Genomic DNA, 21,825 nt, shown 5'->3' with positions numbered 1-21,825 from the left:
GAGAGGCTGCTCCTACAGGCCTGGTAGAAACAGGAGGTAAATTCACCAGGGATGCACTGAAACCCCTTGCAAATGCCCCCTGTTTCTGTGGATAAGTGAATCCAAGTGGTAATTTGCAGTTTGAAGCTGTAGAAAAGAACAGAGAATAATAATCATTCCAAACTTCTTCTGCCTTGGCCTTCCTGCTCAGTCATCTACACACTTGGTGTGCAGATCAGCATCCGCAGGTTCCCTCTACAGACCAGCTCCTCGTGGTCTGTGCTGTTTGCTAGCGCCGAGATAATCTAAGCATGGCAGGGACTTCCCACCCATCGTTTCTCTGCTGAAAAAAGCCGCACTTGCCCTTTTCCTCTCCCTTGCTGTGCCTTCCTGCCCCTTGCACCTGTGTCCCCATACAGGGATAAACATGGATCACTTCCCACCCCTGCAGTGGCACGGAGCAGGAAACGATTCGCATTACAGGCATGGCCCACACTGGTACGTGTGTAGATGGCTGGGAGATGGGAAGGGGGACAAGCAGCAAACTGCAGGGGCTGCCTTGGGCAGAAATGCCCGTTCACATCTGCAGTGTTGGTGGGTCTCCCCATGGGGCCAGTGTGGTGCACCAGGCCATGGGGTCACTCTCGATGGCTGTGCCATACTGCCACCCATGATGTGAGCCCCCGGGCCCCTGCAGCACAGGTTTGCAAGGACACTGGGGAAGGCAGGGTGCCTGCGTGCATGCCAGTGTGTGCCACAGGGCCAGGTGAAACGGTGTGCCAAATGCTGGTTTTGGTGGAGCAGCACCCTCTGTTACTGCCTCAGCTGCTCACCTCCCTCTACTGCCCACCCACATGTAGGAGCCAGAGAGGCAGCTCTGTCAAACTGCATTTTCGCTTATTTTTCTTCCACACACCTTTTCCAGGCAGGGTCTCTGTGCTGTAAGGTCTTCCCTCTCCTCTCAGCTCTCAGCGGGAGGGTGAAGGTGAGGATACGGCCCCCACACAAAGCAGCACGTGTGCCAAGATGTACTGGGACATCTGTGAAGCAGCACAAGCCCTAGACGTGAGTGAGGGTCCCAAGCTTGTCAAGTAAATGACACCCAGGTTTTTGGCACTCAGAGTGACACATTTGGACTTTACAGAGATGTGACAGACTGCGGCTTTTCTGTTCTTGTGCTAGTCAAGGAAAACACCATGCACACCCTTTGCTACAGTCGTTCGCAGACTCATTCTAAGCTAGTGAACCGGAAAAATCAGACCCTGAAGCAGAAAGTGCGTTGACTGTTCTCCCCTGTTTTAACCAAACAACTGGTGTGCAAAACCCCACTTACTTTGCAGACCACTGGGGCATTTGGGCACCAGTAGCTGGGGACAAGAAGGGCCCCATGTTCCCTGTGACAAGATACGATTATCAAAATCCAACCCACAGGAAGGTTGATTGGGTCCTTTGCAGCAGATGGGAATACATAGAATTGCTGTAATGGTCAGAAGCACAGCTAGGGCTGGGGTATAATGAAGACACTCCAGTGTGACCACCATGGTGGGAACAGGTTTGGGGAATGATTCTTCTGCCTCAGGGCATTGAGCTAGTTTGCGGACAAGGCATCTGAGCACATGCCTGCATCACTGCCGGCCAAAACCGTCTTGACTAAAATCCAGGGAAGGGGAAAAGGAGTCTTGGTGGTTTGGATCAACCTTACTGAAAAGAGGCTTCCCTCTGTCAAAAAGTGTTATTGCAGGCCCAAAGACCCGGTTACCCCAAATGTGGCATTTACATGTATGAATACATATTTCTGCTTTTGGGAGCCTTACTATTTGCTTTCTAGTTTGAGTGATTTAAGCATTTTCCTTTGTAAAATTTGCTAGGAATATGGATCTGTTGGGGGCGGAGAAGTGGGGGTGAAGTTCTCACTATATTCTCTTGCCCGTAGGAGCAGCCTTCGGAAAATTCCTCACATAAGACTAGCAGTAAAATCACAAGAGCTACCAATGTGAATTCACCTGCCTTCTGAGGTCTACAGAGTAGAGAATCTGCCTCTTACCAAATGCACATTGTGCAGCTTTATCTATGTAACTATGTAACTATTAATCCCATAATAACTGAGGTTATATTTTAATTAAAAATATCAGAAATTCAGTTCCTTCTCTGCCATCTGCTAAGACCCAACATGGCTCTGAAACAATTAATGATGCTTTAGCCTTGGACAGAAAGTCAGTTCAGCATTTTCCTTTTATTCACGTGGCTGAACGCCAACCAAAGTAACATAAACAATGGGCCTCCAGCTCTTACATCAAGGCATTTGGGACAGTGCGAATCTTGTCTTTGGATTGCTTTGTTCTAAAATGTGTTTGGCATTTTTAAGATAAATGTCCTGTACGTCTTGTTCAGGGTTTGACATCTTATGAATCTACAAGCTGACTACTGCTGCTTTGGAAGCGCTCAGGGCGCATTGCTGAGAGCATGGGCAGGTTGGTAGGAAGGCTGTGCATATAGCTGCCAAACTTAGCGGTGAGCTCTGCTGCAGGAAGGTGTCTCACATTGTCTTTCCTCACTTAAGTGGAACCTCTGCCCTGCAAGTTATCATCACAGACCTTGAGTGGTTCTCTCTGTAACCATCTCAGGCCCCTGCTAGTTTGCAACAGCAAATTTGGCCAAAGCATAAGGGGAACAAGTTTATGGTTTCAGCACTGACTTTCTAGCAAATATATGCCTTTCCTTTCAACGTTAGAATCTAAATTTGGGGGTTTTCTATCTTTATATCATGTCTTTGAAAATTCCAAACACTTATGTATTGAACAGATCTCTTCGTAAAAAGAAATAAAGGAATTTTGTTTGGGACTAACCCAAAATAATACCGAAAGGTAAGAGCTTCTGTGGTACATATCAGGTATTTAGCTTGGGGGAGGGGGGGTCTACATTTTTAAAAAGTTTGACTCACTTTTCCTATAGCCTGTCCTTTGAATAAACAGAATTCAATTGCAGTAGTTCTTGAATGACATCCAGTCCCCTACCTCAGGCAACCTGTTGGTGCCCAGTGAAACATTCTTCTTAAAGCAAGAATCCATTTTCCTTGTAGACCAGAGGCGCCTACATCTGAGGCACCTGCTTTCTCTCTGCTGACATGAGAAGAAACAAAGATAATGGGGCTTCTTACTGTAGGAAGTTAAAATGTAGGTGCAAATTTCAGGTGTTTCAGTATATGTGGAATATATTCCACCCCTTAGAAATTATTTCATGTGTAGTACTACATTCCTGTGGCTTTTGTCAATTTTTGTGAATTGAAACCAGACTTTCATGCTGAGCTGACATGTTTTTTGTTTTTATGAGTTGTTAGACTATTATAAGCCTTCTGCTTCTCCAGAAGGGCACAGATTTATGTGTATTGAGCACTGACATGCAGACCAGAGTATGAAATCACATGTTTTGGAAGCACTTCTGCACATCATTAATTTAATAATTGAAAACTACAGGCCTTCCATAACATGTTCATTATTCTTTAAGCAGAACCAACTCAGCTGTTTCCCAAAAGCCAAGATACATTTTTAAAGGAGTGATGGTCTAAAAAACATCTTCATTGACTGCAAACCCAGGGATGCTCAAAGGTAGAAGAATGAGCTTCAAGCCACCTCAGCTGGATAAAATAGCAACTGGAAAACCACAACAGCTGGGGTACAAAGCATTTATTTTCAAAGAAGCAATGCTGGGATCTTAATTTCACTTGCAGGCAAATTTACTTGTATGCTTTTTGTTGCATGCTAAGTATCACTCATTAAACGTTAAGATCTCCATCTAAAAGGTAATAGTGTCTGTCCATCATGCAGAATGTCCTATCATGCTGTAAAAATGGATTTTTATTGAAGATTTAAGTAGTGCTGCAGGCCTGTGATAAAGCTGAAGCTGAATTAGGTTACAGATGCAAAGGACCAGTTCGTAACTGAGACTCCTTGGGGAGCAGGGAAGGTCCCGCTGGACAGTAATCATGCCTAGGCCTCAGATGGCTTGTCTTGCTTCCATTTGCACCCCTTATGAATTATTCTTTCCCTGCTATTTGGAAAGGTCATAGGCCAGTGCTGCTCCAAATCCCCTGGTTTTTGACAGAAAATGCCTCTCATGAATAATGAAGTGTGTCTTTGTGCACAACAGGATAACAGCCGAGTAAGGAAGACAGGATCCACCCTGCAGAAGGAACTTCTATGTGTGTTTTAAGCAATTCATCACCATGCACAAAAAGTCTATTTGTATCAGCAAGTGTTAGTACAGGCTCCTAACCAGAGGCCACATGTTCAGGAAAAACTGAGAACAATGTCTTGCACACTTGCAGTCCCAAAGAGTGACAGTATTTGAAATGAAAAATGTTCCTTGAAGTGTCTTGGTATATAAATCATTTGGAAGTGTGGCTCCTTATCAGTTATTTAGAAGTGCTGAATTTTAGCTGAGAAAATGTAATAGCAGAACTCTGGTTGAGTCTTGGCTGATAACCTAAATGTGCTGACCATGAGAAGCATACAGATTGCACATAAAATCCAGAGACTAGAAATGAACCTTGAATTTTCAAGTGCACAACAGGCTCTGTGAAAAGAAGAAAAATTCAGGTATTTTTCAGCTTTGGCCTGGAGTCCAAATTCTATCCAACCTGCTCTGCTGCTGGCTGTGAATGACAACTGATTGGACATCCATTAATGAGAGTGAGACAGCTGAAACCGAGGGCAGCTATCTTAGGAGGCTGCACCAGTCAAAATGGCAAAAGAGAAGTAATATTAGTCTGACCTGTGTTTCTGTCATTTAGATCAAAATATGTCATGAAAACAGCATAAGAAACTTTACTAAAGTCTAACCTAAACTACTTCATGCTCTTAGTACATTCCTGATTCTACACAAAATTATTTAGATCTGGTTCCAGACATGACCTATTCATTGCATCTCTATTTTAAATTAAAACTTTACAAAGAACTCTTGGGAGTTCTGTAGGTGGGAAGGAGTTAAGTTTTTTCAAGCAGAGAGTTTTGGGCAGGCATGTAAACTGCATTATTTTATTCTTTTTCTACCAGTAGGTCTTTGAATATACTCTGTGCATATGGGATATATTACATTATTTGTCACAACTGTTGCGAATGAAACACATGAGCTCACTCAGTCTATTGACTGATTACATAAGCTACTGAGAATCCAGGTCAAAGCAAAATCCTCTTTTAGAAGCTACCAGTTTAAAGACAGTGTCTTCTCTTTATCCCATAATTTACCTCATCACAAATACCTTTTGAAAGATTTTTCAAGACTCACAAAAGCTATTTTTTTTACAGGACCTGGGAAGAGGAGGTTGTGCTTTAGAAGGGTTATTCAACTGTGTGTGTGAAATCCCATTGCCTGTAAAACAAAAGCAAAATATTTTTTTCTAGATGGTCCTCAGGGTAGTAACCCAAAAACATTTTACCACTGAAATCATTTTTTCACAGGGCTAATCCTGAGGCTTTACACTACCTGCCAGTCAACTACTGGTTTGGAAGCCTCAAGAGCAAGCAAGGCATTCTCTTGGTATTTACACTATACCACAAAATCCTGTCCATCCAGCACACAGTATGTGTACATGCATGACATTTCAACAGAAATTACTACAGTGTGTATTTTCCCTTTTTGTTTATTTGTTTACCACTACTATGTCCCTGGAGGGGGACTTCCTACAGGAAGCATTGCACAGGATCCTGATGAGTTTGTTGTGCAGTTATCAAAAGGATAATTATGAACGTGGGGTTAAAATAACATCTTTTAGATGTCAAGCTTTCCCTTTAACCTTTCCAGTCTCTCTGCATTTGATTTTTTCTGTTCTTGTCACCCAGAATTGCAAGAAGCTATTCACTATAAAACCACTTAAAACCACAGGGTGGAGAGCTAGACACTGGTGCTTAGTGCTGAAAGGGTTAGTCTGAGAGAGAAATAAGGCTGAATAAAATACAGTTCTCATGATGCTCATCCACATGATGCTTAATTAGTCCTCATTTGGGGGAACCGAGAAGCTGCAAACCAGAATAATCAGTCCTTAATGGATGGTAATGTCAGATGAATGTTTGGAAGAAGATGACAAAAAACATTTGGTTTTTTTATTTCCAACTTGCAGTCATTCTTAGATTGCAAGATAATGGAAATGGAAGCTCAGGAAATACATTTACGTGACTTCTCCAGCTCCCTGCATAGCTCCATGAGCTATGCACAGAAGACATTGTCTAGAGATTTTGGCCTACGAGTCAAAAAATAATCAGGCTCGATGTGGTGCTACAACAGGCTGGCATAATATTCTGCCTCACCTCCATCCATAGCTGCAGATACTTCCAGGTTGTAAGAACCCCTGAGTAAAGCTAAAATCACATAAATTCAGCTAAAGTTTTTGCAGGAAGGAACTGGGTATTTATACAGCTATTTATGCAGCTGCAGCTGTTATCATGCACGTTTGTTTGTTTTTTTACACACATACCATTATGGAAGAAAAAGTCTTACTGTAGAATTGGTAAGTCCATTTCAGCTCCCACTTTGGTAATTAGCATTTGATGAGGCTACTTGATCTTGCGTGTAACAGTTTTCATCAATACTTGGTGGCACTACCATGCATTAAGTGCTAATACATTATTTCTAGGAACATTAAGGCCTGGAGTGATTGCCACAGTCATTGTTTTATGGAGTCAGCAAATTAGAGAAACGAGTCACAGGAATCTTAAAGACCATTAGCCTTTTTTTTGTGGTATTTCCAGAGGACGGATTTCAACCTGTGTGAGTTGAATGGCTGAATGTTTTTCTCTTATTTTAAGGTAATATTAAAGAGAAATTTTAAGTAAGCTGTAAATATGCATTCAAGACATTAAAAGAAATTTTCCTGTGAATTAATGAATGTGATAAGTGCCCTGTGGTGAGACAGTGCTGGATTTGCTTTGAAGTCAAAATAGAGATTTCTGGTTGGTGATTTTCTAGATGATAAGAACATTCGTCTGATAGCAGCAGCAATTATTTTTCTGTGAAGACTGCTGCAACCTGCAATATCATTGTACTCTGTTCCTAGTTTTATCACTGTCTTCATGACTTCTATTCCCCTCCAAGACTGAGTTTTGTGCTTTTGCAAGGCACTTCACTAATCCCTATAGGCACCATGTCTTTTCAAATTAAACTGCAAACATGGCCTTAAAGTACTGGTGAAAATCTAAAGTAAATCTACAAGAGAGAGAAAAAGATAGTTTATGCTGGAAGTCTGGACTCCTGATTCTTCTGCTTCCATAGAGGTGTTGTCATGGTTTAACCCCAGCCGGCAACTAAGCCCCACACAGCCACTTGCTCACTCCCCCCCAGTGGGGTGAGGGAGAGAATTGGAAGGGTAAAAGTGAGAAAACTCGTGGGTTGAGATAAAGACAGTTTAATAGGTAAAGCAAAAGCCACACATGAAAGCAAAGCAAGACAAGGAATTAATTCACCACTTCCCACCAGCAGGCAGGTGTTCAGCCATCCCCAGGAAAGCCAGGCTCCGTCACGCGTAACGGTGACTTGGGAAGGCAAAATGCCATGAGTCCAGACATCCTTCCCTTCCTTCTTCTTTCACCAACTTTACATGCTGAGCACGAGGCCATGTGGTACGGGATACCCCTTGGGTCAGTTGGGGCCAGCTGTCCCGGCTGTGTCCCCTCCCAGCTCCTTGTGCCCCCCCAGCCTGCTCGCTGGTGGGGTTGGTGAGGAGCAGAAGAGGCCTTGATGCTGTGTAAGCGCTGCTCAGCAATAATGGAAACATACCTGTATTATCAACACTGTTTCCAGCACAAATCCAAAACATAGCCCCACACTAGCTACTATGAAGAAAATTGGCTTTATCCCAGCCAAAACCAGCACAGGTGTGGATGGGAAGAAAGGGAATGAATCTGAGATGAAGTTTCAGCCCCCGTGAGTGGTTATTACCTTTAATTTCCTGGTCTCTGTGGGCTTGTCAGTAATGTTTTGCCAGGCTGGTTGCTTTTAAATATATGTCAGAGCTGACACAAGAGGCAACAACATCTCAGCAGTGTATTATTTACCCAGGAGTATATGCTATAAACTGTAATAGAAATATATCATTACATATACATTAAAGTGCAATTTGTTTTTATGCTTCTGTAGTTCTCTTGCAAATAATACTTATCTGTTGGAGGAGGAATGAGATCCATCTGAGCTTAGACACGTTGCAGTGACTTCTGAGCAAGTTGGACTGTTTGTTCTCACCAGGAACTGCTGACCCTCAGGCTGGACAGTCATCTGCAAAGTTCATTTTTGACAGCTAGCTTTGGCTGTCTTGATTTTATATGACACCAGCACGGTACCTGGTGCTGTGACTTAGGCATCTAAAAATGGTGTTGGAGATGTGTGTGGGGACTGAGAGCAGACACTACTGCTGTTTTGCTCCAGAGGACCACACTTGCTAGGACCAGATCAAGCCCCAGGATACCTTCCTGCAGAGCTTTTCTTCATTCTTCGCCCTCACGTACAAGTCTCCTTGTAATAGCCAACATGGAGACGGGGCAGAAGAAAAAGACAATTTTTAAGGAGCCTTCAAGGCATGAGTTATGAATTTCTATAAGACATTAGCCTAAGTGTTTGGGGAAGCGGGGGCAGTTGTGTTTCAGTGGTCATAAGGAGGCTGTTGTGTTTACAGAGAAAAGGCAAGAGTCCTTTTGTGTTACTATCCAGCCCATGGGTACATAGTCACCTATCACACTAGAGTAACTGGTGATAAAAACAGATGGCACAGCATGAGCTGGGAGTGAGATATCTGTCATGCAGCATCATTGTGCCCGTGTGTATATCTGGTAGTTTTACTCAAGATCTAGCCTTCCACAGTACAGGTGACGTTGCTCTGCACAGTGGGTGCAAAGAAGCAGGAATTAGTGCAGAAGTACCCAGAGGTGGTCTTCGGCATGCCTTTGTGCAGCAGTTTTTCCCTGCTGGCTGGCAGCCGTGGCTGTATTGCCCCCTGGAAGAGAAGAGTTGTTGCTGTGGAGCTGCACATATCAGCAGTGGTAAGTGGTACTCGGAGGATGCCAGAATGAAGTGGGAGCAAGAAGTCGTCAGATTTGGCTGTTTAGTGGCCTAAGTAAACGGGATGAGAGTTGGCAGTGTCTAGTTCAGAAAACTGTGTACCACCATTGAACAGCCTCCTAATCAGGAGGTGTGCTACAGTGTGAATACCCTGTAGGTCATCTCTGGAGACTCAATAGCCAAATGTTTAAAGGCATTAGACACTCATAAGGATAGAGAGGGGCACCAAATGACATTTTCAGAAGTGACTTTTATTGCTTAGATTGCAATGAAATCCATGGCAATCAGACAGTACTTCTCAGTGCCTCCCTGAGAAAACTCTGCAAGGTGCGTGTTTTTGTCAATAGTTGCCCTCGTGCCTTTTAAAAACCTTAGCAATGGCGAGTAGCAGGGGTGGAAGAAGGGTTAAGACACAAATGCTGCAGTGTTTGAGTCCTCCCTGTGTAATGCCTGTGCATGGCTGTATTTGTGTGCTTGGTGCCACGGGAAAGTGGATCACGCAGGGACGTGCTATCAGAAATGAAGGATGTGGCACATAGACCTCCCAAAAGGTATCAAAGAAGAGAACAAAAAAAATCATAGCATTGTCTCGGATTCCCATTCCCCTGAGCAGATGAAGAGAAAAGGACATGTTTAGTACCTTGTTCCTTAGATCACAATAGCAAAATACAACCTGGCTCCAGGGCTAAATAAAGAAGGAAAACAAACTAAGCCCTGCTACCAGCTGTCATGGAGAAAGGTCTGCTGTGTTTTCCAGGGGGATTATTAGTGTTACTAGTAGCTGGGATACCACATAATATTGTGGGAATGAAAAGTGCAAAGGTAAACTTCCAGCAAAGATAATCAAAATATAAAGAAAGAGATTATTCTTTCACAAAATTCAGTCTATTCAGAATCCTGTTGCAAATATTATCTTGCAAAATAACCTAGCAATATTGTATCTTATAATATGAGATAATTATTGATACATAAGAGAGAATGGGGCCTTGAAAGAGGAGGTTTAGAAAATCTTCACCAACTGTGTCAGAGACTGCAGTTTCAATGCAAAGCTGGTGAACAGTCAGATGCATAGTAGCAATCAGGCAGCCACCGAGAGAATTCATCAAAGACCACAGAGGCAGATGAAGCTGCAAAGCAGAATACTTGTGTGAAACTAAATGCCAAAATGCAAACAGAGGAGCTGAATTCAATGCAGTGGAAGGCCAGCAGGTCCTGTGGAGTAAAACCTGACGATGAAAAGCATGGTCATGCTCACAAGTACACCATGGTGTCCAAGCCTGCAGGGGAAAGCAGCGAAAGAAAAACTGGAGCACAATCAGGAAGCAGGCACTGATTTAGAATTTAGATGCATATGGTACTAGGCTGCGTGAAGTGGCAAAAATGAACAGTTTGTAGGGTTCAGGACGGCATCAGATGCAGCAATATTACAGTAACAGACTGTAGGCAAGAAACTGAATGTCAGGTGGATAAAGGACCTACAGGACTATGGAGATTTATTTGGGATTATTCAAGTGAAGAAAGCAACATTGTCATCTAGCAACACTGAGTAACAATTACAAGATTTATTAATCCCTAGGACTCTATGTTAGTACAAGAGTAACAGCACATAGAAAGTACTTGTGCTACCAGTAATGTAGAAGATGCAGAAGCCACCACTGTCAGTGCAAACAGCAAATAGATGATGCTTAGACCGCTATGGTGCTCTCCAGGCTTGAGCTTGTCTCTCTGCAGAGTCAGGCTGGCTCAGCCCAGGGTGCCTGCAGTGGGCACTCCTGGCTGGGATAGCTGCACCTCTGCAAGCTCTGAGAGGATCATAGGAGCTAAGGAATGGGTAGCACATGCCTTACAAACAGGAACAACTGGAAGCATTGGTCAGCTCGCAGAGCTAAGTAATCATTGGTATTACTGAGGCTTGGTGGAATGAGTCCCATGACTGGAATGCTGGGATGGAGGGCTACAGGCTGTTCCAAAAGAACAGGCAGGGCAGACAAGGTGGAGGTGTGGCACTATGCATAAGGGACAGGTTTGATTGCACAGCACTTACAGTTAGTGATGATGTGGTGGAGACCCTCTGGGTAAGGATTAGGGGCATGGAAAAGAATGGAGATATTGTTGAGGGTGTCTAGTAGTGATCACCCAGCAAGGCTGTAAGCACTGATGAGTTATTCTGTAGGCAATTAGGATACATTTCTGGATCAGTAGCCCATGTCCTTATGGGAGATTTCAACTTCCCAGACATCGATTAGGAATATCATACTGCTGTGAAGAGCAGATCTTGGAAATTCCTGAATTTTGTAGGAGAAAGCTTCTTGTCACAGGTACGCAGTGAGCCAGCTAGGAAAGGTGCCCTCCTAGACTTGGTATTTGTGAATAGAGAAGGATTTGTGATGGATGTGATGATAGGTGGCTGACTTGGCCATCGTGATCGTGAAATGCCTGAGTTTAAAATTTTCAGTGTAATGAGAAAAAAGGACAGCAGGGTTGTTCAGGAGAGCAAACTTTAAGCTGTTGAGGGAGCTATTTGGCAGAGTACCCTGGGAATCTGCTTTTGAGTGTTTAGGTGTCTACAAGTGCTGGTCAGACTGTATTGCTCATCAAGCAAGCAGGGCAGACCAACTTGGCTGAACAGGGAACTCCTCGTGGAGCTCAGCAGGAAAAAGAAACTGTATGATCTCTGGAAGCAAAGTCAGGATTTTCAGGAAGAGTACGGAGTTGTGGTTCCTTTATGCAGGAAGAAGACATGAAAATCCAGAGCTCAATTAGAGTTGAAACTGGCCAGTGTTGTTTCAGATAACAAGAAGGGCTTTTCAAAGATATTAATAGCACGAGGAGGTCTAAAGAAAACATTGGACCAAAACTTGTTGAAGATGGTCATCTGACTAATAGGGATGAAGAAAAAGCAGAGGCATTCAATGCATTTTTTTTGCCTCAGTCTATAATAGTACTGATAGATCTTGGGCTGCCCAGTCCCCTGAGTCAGAGGACCACAAGCAGGGAAACAGTGACTTTCCATTTGTGCACACTGAAATTGTAAGGGACCAGCTGTATCAGCTAAATGTTCACAAGTCCATGGGGTGGATGGGATTCATCACAGTGTACTGAAGGAGTGGATGCTATGGCAGACCCGATCTCGATCATCTACCAAAGATTTTGAGGGTCTGGGGAGATTTCTGCTGACTGGAAGCTAACCAGTGTTATTCCAATCTACAAAAAGGGTGAGAGGGAAGACCCAGGAGACTACAGACCTGTTAGGCTAACCTCAGTTCCTGGGAAAAATATGAAGATTATACAAAGTACTATTGAAAGGCAGTTAAAGAATAATACAAGCATCAGGAACAGTCAACATGGGTTCATGAAAGGAAAGTCTTATTTAACTGATTTGATATCTTTCTGTCATAGGGTCACCCACCTAGTAGATCAAGGGAAGGCAGCATGGATGTAGTTTTTCTGGATTTTAGTAAGGCTTTTGGTACTGTCCCTGACAGCATCCTTCTGGACAAGTTGCCCAGCTATGGGATGAGCAGGTTCACAGTGCACTGGGTGGAGAACTGGCTGAAGAGCAGAGCTCAAAGGGTTGTAGTGAATGAGGCTACATCTGGCTGGTGACCAGTCACCAGCAGTGTTCCTCAGGGTTCAGTTCTAGGGCCGGTTCTGTTCAATATATTTATCAACGATCTGGATGCAGGAGTTGAATGCACCATTAACGAGTTTGCTGATGATACCAAACTGGAGGTGCTGTTGACTTTCCTGGGGGACAAGAGGCCTTGCAGAGGGATCTAGATAGATTGGAGCATTGGGCAATGATTAATGGGAGGAAGATGAACAAGTCAAAATGCTGGATTCTGCACCTAGGATGGAGTAATGCTGAGCACAATCATAAACTGGGAGAGGAGTGGCTGGAGAGCAGCCCTGCAGAAAGGGATCTGGGGGTTCTGGCTGACAGCAGCTCAGTATGGGTCAGCAGCGTGCCGTGGCAGCCAAGAGGGCAAACAGCATCCTGGGGCGCACCAAACACAGCGTAACCAGCCGGCCAAGAGAGATGATTATCCCGCTGCGTTCAGCGCTGCTGCGGCCTCACCTGCAGCACTGTGCAGTTCTGGGCCCCACGATTGAAGGAGGAGGTGAAGGTCCTTGAATGCCTCCAGAGGAGGGCAACAAAGCTGGTGAAAAGGCTGGAAGGAATGTCCTATGAGGAGTGTCTAATGACTTCGGGCTTGTCTAGTCTGGAGAAAAGGAGGCTTATGAGTGGCCTCCTTGCTCTCTACAGCTTCCTGAGGAGGGGAAGTGGAGAGGGAGGTGCTGATCTCTTCTCCATGGGATCCAGTGATAGGATGCATGGGAATGGCTCAAACCTGCACCAGGGTTGGTTTAGACTTGGCATTAGGAAGCATTTCTGTACCAAGAGGGGGGGTCAAACCCTGGAACAGGCTTCCTAGAGAGCTGGTCGATGCCCCAGGCATGTCAGTGTTTGGACAATTCCCTTAATAACGTGCTTTAACTTTTAGTCAACCCTGAAGTGATCAGGCAGTTGGACTAGATGATTGTTGTAGTTCACTTCCAACTCAAATAGCCTTGTCTCTCCTCTCCTCTCCTCTCCTCTCCTCTCCTCTCCTCTCCTCTCCTCTCCTCTCCTCTCCTCTCCTCTCCTCTCCTCTCCTCTCCTCTCCTCTCCTCCCCTCTCCTCTCCTCTCCTCCTCTCCCCTCTCCTCTCCTCCTCTCCTGTGATCTTCTCTACCTTTACAGTTGCACCCTGAGGCTGTTCACTCAGCTTTAGTTTTTCATGAGGTAAAAACAAATTGTTTTGCCTTACCAGGAAAGGGTAGGGACCAATCTGTTTTGTGTTTTCTTGGAGGCAATTTCTCTAGCTCAGAGCAGGCGTCCACTGGTGGCACAACATTAAGAAGTTTGAACCAGCTGATTTCTCACCTCTTGGATGAGGCAGCTGCCAGGTCTTTCTGCCCAGCATCTCCTGCAATCCCTAACCCTATTAACCAGCTCAAAATAACAAATGAGGGGTTATTCTCCAGCTATCCCTACATTTTTGAGTGGGTTGGGTTTTTTTTTTCTGTAAATTGATGTTACCTCACTGACGTGACAGGCAGGATTGATAAAGCCTTAGTCACAGAACTGGAAAGAACGCTTACTTTTACACATAGGACCAAAAGCTGCCTGGAACCTTCCTTGTTTGAGCAAGCAGCCAGAAAGTGAAGGGAAATAATGAGAAAAAGGAGATGTACTTGTCACTACAACTTCATGACTGATCATAGATGTTGGTGAGAGCAGAGACAGCTTACTGCTTGTGCCAGAATCTGTGGAATCACAGAGCAGTGTCTTCATATTTTACTGCATGATTTCCTAATGATATTGTGTTAATATAAAGCAAAGCAATATAGCTTAGCAATTCAGTATCAAGACATGACACTGTAATAATTTTGTGGGCTTCTTTGGAATGAAGTGACCTTGAAATCCATTAATTAAGTAGCAATGTGTATCTTGCTTTAATTCAGCATCTTGTTTTAATTTAGTGTCATTTTTAAGTGCAAAAAATGTCCCTATGTTTCTGTTCCCAAAATAATTCAATATTTACTGTTTGTTGGATAGCATTTGGAAACAGAAAAGCTGCACTGGAGGTCTGTGAACTGCTCAGAATCTTTGTTGTATGTAACAGGCTCTGTCTGGACCTGCAATTTGTGCATAAACTTTGAATCCTACGTTGTAGAACCATTCTGCGTACGGATGTGCACGCAGCATTTGGATAGACTTACTAAAAAAGCCTTCTGCTCAAGTAAACCATTACAGGTCACATCAGCCCAGTTCTGCCCTGTCTTTACAGCAAAGATCTGTTGCTACAGGCCTTGGCATTACTTCAGGAGAAGTTTCCAGTCAGGATTCATTTTTGACATAGATGAATGAGGACTTTGGTGAGACAACTCAAAAGGGTTTGCCCTACATACTTTTGCTGAGCATTAAGCTCTGAAAAATGAATGATTACATTTAGAATTGCCTTTCACATTAATAGCTAGAAAGGATCTGCCCAGTTCTGTGTGTGACAGCGGGGATTTATTTGCTGTGATAGAAGTGGAGTAGACCTCTGCTTTCTCCATTCAGAGGTACTCCTGTTTCGGGTTGTATGGTCAACTTTTTCTTAAGGAGAAGAATATTCCTGATGATAAAAACAGTATACATAAATGAGACTGTGGTTTTTACATTTAATTGTATCTTCTTCTCCATAGATCCATGACCATTAAATGAGTACAAATTTAAATGCAAGCTTTTGAGGGGGAAATGTTGCTTTTGTCAGAGAAGGTATTATTGCAAAGATGTACATGTTGAGCTAATTTTACAAAGCAGTCAAGCCATTTTGCATTCTAAAACTTTTAAGATCTGCACACAAGGTACAACTAAATTTCTCTGACAGGTACATGGAAATGCTGTTAATAACCTAATATCCCTTCTGCCAGAAATGTATTTTTGAAATGCGTAAGGCTAAAAGATGTCTTTTTCAGTGCAGCATCATGAAATTAGAAAGTCTGGGAATTGATAAAATATGTGATTTTTTTCCTCTATGCCTTCATCCCATAGCATTTTAGGAAATGGTGGGCATTATCTTAATCCTTGTATTTTCTTCTTTGTTTATTTTCAGGATTCCTCTTTGATTGGAACAGCCACAGTGGCTAGTCCCAGGACAAGTGCAGTGACTGGAGATCAGGGAACACCACCGAAGGTCCAGCTCCCCCTCAATATGTAAGCAGCTCATCTCAGTCTCTGCATACTCTGTTTCCATTTTTGTGCACATTTGTGCCTGCGTTTGAAAAGCCTGAATCTCAGCTCAGGAGCATTCTGAGAAGAGAGATATTGCAATTTCATACATGATCCAGCCTCTGCTGAAATTGAAAAAAAGAGTAGAGAAAAGCAAGACTTCCCCCTTTCTCTGTGAGCCCTTTTAAACCCCTGGTATATTTATTACAGCTGAATGGATCACTGTGAGGCAAACAGAATGCCTCTCAACTAGAGAAAATCTTCCTTCATTTAAAGCTCTTAAAAAGGTGTAGTCCCATGCAATCAAACACCTGATACATTCATCATTAACAAGAAAAAATGCATTTTCTGAGTGCCATAAAGGCAACGAATGAACTTCATGTCATGGGCATATAGGCTTATTGAATAGTGTGTTGAAAAAACAGAAGTTTGACTAGATACAAAACAAAAAAAGAAGACTTCATTATAATAAATCTCTTCTAGCCTGGTTAGTTTATCTGGTACCTGTCTAGTTACAATACTGAACCCATTCATCTCATCACATACACCTTGTGAAAGCAGTAGAACTGTATAGACACACACATATGCACACCAGTATTTTAGGGTTTTATGATATGCCTAAACCAAGCTCTGAATTCACAAATAAAATCTTAAAGTAACATAGCAAATCTGCTTTAAAGAGAATAGGGGAATTGGAACAGAACCAAACCGAATTTCTTCTTGGCTATTAAGGTGAGATCTTCATACCTGAGGGGTACTACACATCACTGACTGCCCCACAGAGAGGTCTCATCATCACCCTGTTGTCATCCTGTGTGGCACATAGCAGGGCACAAATTTATTGTAAGCGTTGTCCAAACTAGGAAGCAGTAACTGGCAGTATTTCCAGTATTTAGTTGCTGAATCAGGACATTTTCCAGTTCACTGGCAATGGCCCTGCCTCCCTGCCTCAGCAAGCCTCCCCTTCTCCCTCCCGTGCTTCTCCTATCGTCTCCCTCGTGAAGCAGCCTTGTAATCCAGTCTGTCATTTTGCATTTGTAAGCCAAGTTCCAGTCAAAGTGGAAGCGCTATCTGAAAACTGTAGCAGAACCGGGGAGGCACAACCCTAGACACAGCCCTGGGGCTTCTGCGTTACAAGTAGAGTCACAGGCAGCTCCCTGAGGCTAAGAACATGAGCTACCTTCTTGCTCAAGCCTTTTTTTAGGGGACTTTTAATAAACATTTTGGCCCCTTCTAGGTCCTGCTCCGTAACCATTAGCCTCACTGTTTCATGTAGCCTAGAATAACTTGCTATTACATCTTGCAAGATTTTAGATTGTTGCATTTTAATGTTTTCCTCTTGGTTGTAGAGAGTTTGCTGGTGAAGTTTCACACCTAAAATGTAGAGAACGGTGAAACATGTCCAAGTCCAAAGGCCTTGGCTTAAGGCAAAACCAGCTGCAGCAAACGGGACCCCTAGACATGATTCCCATGCCAGAGGAAAAGCCCAGAAACACTAGGGAGGGAAGCTGCTTGCACTCAAATTCTTTTCAGCGATGTATGACAGCAGGCATCCCGCCAGCTCTCCCACAGCCCCCTCTGTGCCAGCACATAGGGCATGCACCTGTCCCCATGGAGTGGGCATGCCAGCCGCAGCCAGACAGCAGACCCAGGCTGGGCCTGTCTGTCACTGGGTTTGGAGAAGCCCCTACCTCTTTGCAGACTAATAGAGGAAGCCCCCAGGGATGGCCATCCTCACTGCCCCACGTAAGTGGTGGGGTCACTGGGCCTCAAAGAAAGTGCTGATCCCCTCTGTTGTCCCAGGGTCAGGCTGTGTGGTTATCACATACAAGTTTTCTTCAGTTTAGCCATAGGGATTTGTCAGTTTTGGCATGGAGGCCAGGCTGGGCTGTTGTACACCTTCTTTAACTCTCTGCAAGGATTTTGATGCTCTGTCCAGAGGTTGTTTAGGCTCATTGTGGTATTGGATATTCAGGCTTACTGGAGCCTGAGTTGGGGGAATTTGCAGGGAGATAGTAGGAAAGCTGGAGGTAGCTGCAAGGGAAAGCAGCCTATGATCCACTTAGGGTAATTTTCCTTGCACCTTCTTCCAGCATTTCAACCTGTAAATTACATTATTACATGTAGCCCCTTGGGAAAGGGCTAAGTGAGTCTATCTAAAATGCTCTGTCCTTGACCCCCAGCTTTATCCATAGCTTCTGAATATGAGCCTTGTGTAAGCAGCAACTTAAAAAGAGGTAGTCAAAGCCACACTTTCTGTTCCCTTGAGTGAGTGCAATCTGGCACTTTCCGTTATGTCCTAGCAGAGTGCAATGCTGAAGGATTAGCACTGAAGCATGCAACCTTATTTCATGTCAGGCTGATGCATTTTAATGTTCTTCAGGTCATACATAGCCTCATGTTTTCCATCAGGTGAACAGCAGCTACGGACCCGCTCAGGACCACCTGATTATTTAGGCTCAACAAAAGATGTGCAGGATGGTTTCTCCCATCTGTTGACTAATGGAATACAATTTCTGATTAGGTCTTTGTACCCCATGCACGTGGTAAACAGAGACAGGCACATCAGCCTAAGCATGCCCAAAGGAGCTGTTACCAAATATTTCATATTCTGCTCATTACTGCTGTTTATTTACTGCCTTCAGAATAAAAATAAGGAAATCTACCAGTACCATAAAGGAGTAGAATCAGGAAAACTAACAGAATTTATTCCTCAATTATATTTCCTGGAGAGCAGAAGTAAAAAGCCATGTATCATTTTTATTGGCTGCAAGTCTACAATCACAATGGTTATAGTTTTCATTATTTCTCTGGATCACTGCTATAAGGTGGGCAGCAAGCCTTTTCTCACCCACCCCTGAGCCTAAGAGCATTCTGCTGCACTTTGTAGTGTAAATGCACTTTCTGAAGTGTTTCCCCATTTGTCCTAATCTCTCTACACTGCCTGTAAAGCACAAGTAAATAAAAAACTCAAGATGACACAACCTTGATCAAGAATTACCAGAAATCCCTTTTTGCATTTGTAGAAAGGTGACAGTACACAAAAAAAAAAAAAAATTGGTATTTACGAAGAAAGTGTTGTCCTGTGTGTGCACTCTTGCTATTGTATCCCACTTCCCTTTATTCCCCAAAGTGCAAGCAATCATTCTTAATTTTCAACAAGAATCTCTCTAAACAGGGAGAATATCTTCAGGGACTTTAAGCTGTAGTCATCTCACAACATTAGACACATCCCTGAAGTAGTAACAGAAGAAAAAAAGAGAGATAAAAAGAAAGATTCTAAACAAAGGGAATAAATAAAAGCTGTAATTAAATAAATAAAAAGTTCTACATATTGGGTCCTCTATTAAAGATTTATTAGAATACTTGCATGCAAAACATCCAAAGCCAAATTCTACCACTTCACTTACTACAGTAAAATTCCCCAAGCAGAATTTGGCCCCCTGCTACTTTTTGTTTTACCCACGTAATACAAGAATTGCCATACCAGATCAGAACAGTTTGGTGTGTTGTTTTAAAAACTGGCCAGCATAACTAACACTGAGAAAGCTGAAAGAAAAGCTGCCTTAAATGTTTTTGAAGTAGCCTACCCATAAGAAAAATTACTTCTGAAAACCCACAGTAGAGGTGGCTCCCACCCTGAAGCATATGAATATATACTTCTTCCAGATGTTGGGCTTTGCAAAGCCTTCCCACTTAACTCCTGGTTACTCTGGCTGTCTCTGTAATTGTTTTGTCCTTCTGAAACTGCTGCTAAGTCCTTAACTGCAGTGCTGCTTTGTAGCAGTATTTTGCTTTGGTTGTGCCTTGAGTGAGAAGTATGTCCGATGAATTTCTAAATTACCCCCTCTCTTTATTCTAATTAGTTATTCCCTTATTGTCTTAGCATCCAGTTGATCTTGTCTCTGCCATTCCTTGTTGGTGTGCTGTAATGATGTCCCTTTTTAACTACCCTTTCTGAGCAGTGTATCTGCTCACTTTCTGCTCTGTGGGGTTGGAGTTGAATCGGGACAAGTGGTGGTTGACATCTGTGTGCTTTCTTCTCGTGTGACTTCTTCCCACAGCTACCTAGCCCTGTACGCCTACAAGCCTCAGAAGAATGATGAGCTGGAGCTTCGCAAAGGTGAGATGTACCGGGTCATTGAGAAGTGTCAAGACGGCTGGTTCAAGGGGACGTCTCTGAGGAGTGGAATGTCTGGCGTCTTCCCAGGCAACTATGTGACACCTGTTTCAAGGTGAGGACCAGTGGTCAAAGTGGATATGCCTGAGCTGGGACTGAGAGGGGTTGTGCATCTGGAGGGTGCTGAAAACCATGTAGCTCTGCTTTTTAATCACACTCCTCTTCCAGAAATTTTCTGGTAGCATTGCAGACTTAGGTAATGAAACTTGCTGCTTGTAGTATTGCAGTTATCCATGTTCTCAGAAAACTTCCTAGCTGTGTTAGATGATGGCCTTTACAGACTCTTGACTACAAAGTCTGATGAGCCCAGGTTTTACCATTGTAAAGAATCTGTTTGTTGGCCAATGATTTTTATATTGTTATAAAACTACTGGACATGTAACAGGGAAAAACAAAATAAGGAATGCTTGTGTCTTGCTTTTCAGTAGCTCCTTGTGTAGATTTTATTTTTCTTAAATCAAAGATCCTGGGTTGTTTGGATCTGGACTATTGTCCAGAAGTGGTAGGAGAGTTCAATAAATTGTCTGATTTTAGCTACCAGTTTCATTTGCAGTAGATGAGAAAGTGAAAGAATATGTGTTTGAGGAGGAGTGCCATTTGTCAGAGTTCAGTATTGGACACACGAAATCAAAGATTGTTTCTGATCTACAGCCCCCTCTGAAATAGTCTGCAAGCTGAGGAGAAAGTGCATTAGTGTATCCTAGACTGTTTTGTCCCACGTGCTCCTTGCAGGTGAATGTTGCCATGTGTATGCCAAAATCTCCTTTAGAGCAACCATGGGTTGGCAAACAGAGCTCGCTCTTTTTTATATTTCTCTCAATCTCTCCTCTCACATGCAAATGGTCTCCACCATCGTTCACTCCTCTCGAGAGACAGGCACCTCACAACTCAGACAATGTTGATCTTGGAAAATTGATCCAGTTTTGTTCCATCTTAAGTTTGTCAAGTTTGTAATATGTGGACTGAGCAAGACCAATAGTTAGGAGCAGATTAGAAGACGATAACTAAGCCTGCTGACAGTCCTAATACTGCATTTCAGTAAAAAAAAAAAAAAAAAAAAAAAAAAAAAAAACAACCAAAAAAACAAACCACATTAATTCATGGGTTCTTCACTGTTCATCAGCCTAAATGTATTTACCTGATTTTATAGAGCCCCTTGGCTGCCTTCACTCCTTGCCTCTTCAGCTCTTAATTAGTAAAGAAGTTTGTGCTGAAGGGTTGGTGATCTGAATCAGCAAGACTTTATTAAATGCAGCATGTCACAGCTAGAACAAGACAGAGAGAAGTGCTAAAGGGCAAAAGAGCTTTCCACAAAACCTGAAAGCAGCTGTATGATTATATTTATGATCCTATGAGCTAATTAAGTTCCTGTGTAAATCACCCTCAGTGAGAACAGCAAGAAAAATCTGATAGCAACAAAATCTCCTATTTGCTGCACTTTCAACTTACTTTGTTCCCCTTTGACAGCAAAGCAGAGGATTAGATTCATACATGATTTTCTGCCACTCCCTACAAAATCCAAGAAAAAGAAGTTGCCCGTGAATTTAATAACACCAAACTAGATTTATAAGGTGCCAAAGCACATATGTGAGCAGAGCATGGTGGAAAAAAGACAAGACCCTTTAGATGGACAGGCAGGCACAGAGCAGCAGAGAAAATTTGCCAAATCCAACATCTGTCCAGCTCTGTGGGAGTCACATAGTTTCTGTACCTGTTGGTGTGCGTATTTGCCTGGACACAGCTCTCAGTGGACTACTAGGTGTGCTTTTCTGGCAAACTCAACCTAGTGCAGATGGCCAAGCCAGCTCCAGCTGAACCTTGCTGCTAACCTGCCAGCTCTTCACAGCAGATGACAGACAGTCAAG

The 21,825-nt window shown here is 43.2% G+C and overlaps 1 protein-coding gene across 1 annotated transcript in view; it reads left to right on the top strand.

Annotated features, from left to right (window-relative positions):
- The window catches only part of SH3RF3 (SH3 domain containing ring finger 3), a 299,077-nt gene that overhangs the window by 212,162 nt on the left and 65,090 nt on the right, over window positions 1-21,825 (top strand). Inside the window, exons 6-7 of the mRNA XM_080377400.1 lie at window positions 15,665-15,765; window positions 19,845-20,015. Coding sequence (XP_080233526.1) covers window positions 15,665-15,765; window positions 19,845-20,015 — 272 coding nt within the window. The remainder of the gene's footprint in view (window positions 1-15,664; window positions 15,766-19,844; window positions 20,016-21,825) is intronic.

This window comes from Falco punctatus (assembly GCF_963210335.1).
Source record: "Falco punctatus genome assembly, chromosome: 2".
In the NCBI taxonomy this organism is placed as follows: domain Eukaryota; kingdom Metazoa; phylum Chordata; class Aves; order Falconiformes; family Falconidae; genus Falco; species Falco punctatus.
The sequence above is the reverse complement of the archived record's forward strand: the minus strand, read 5'-3'. Positions and strand labels throughout refer to the sequence as shown.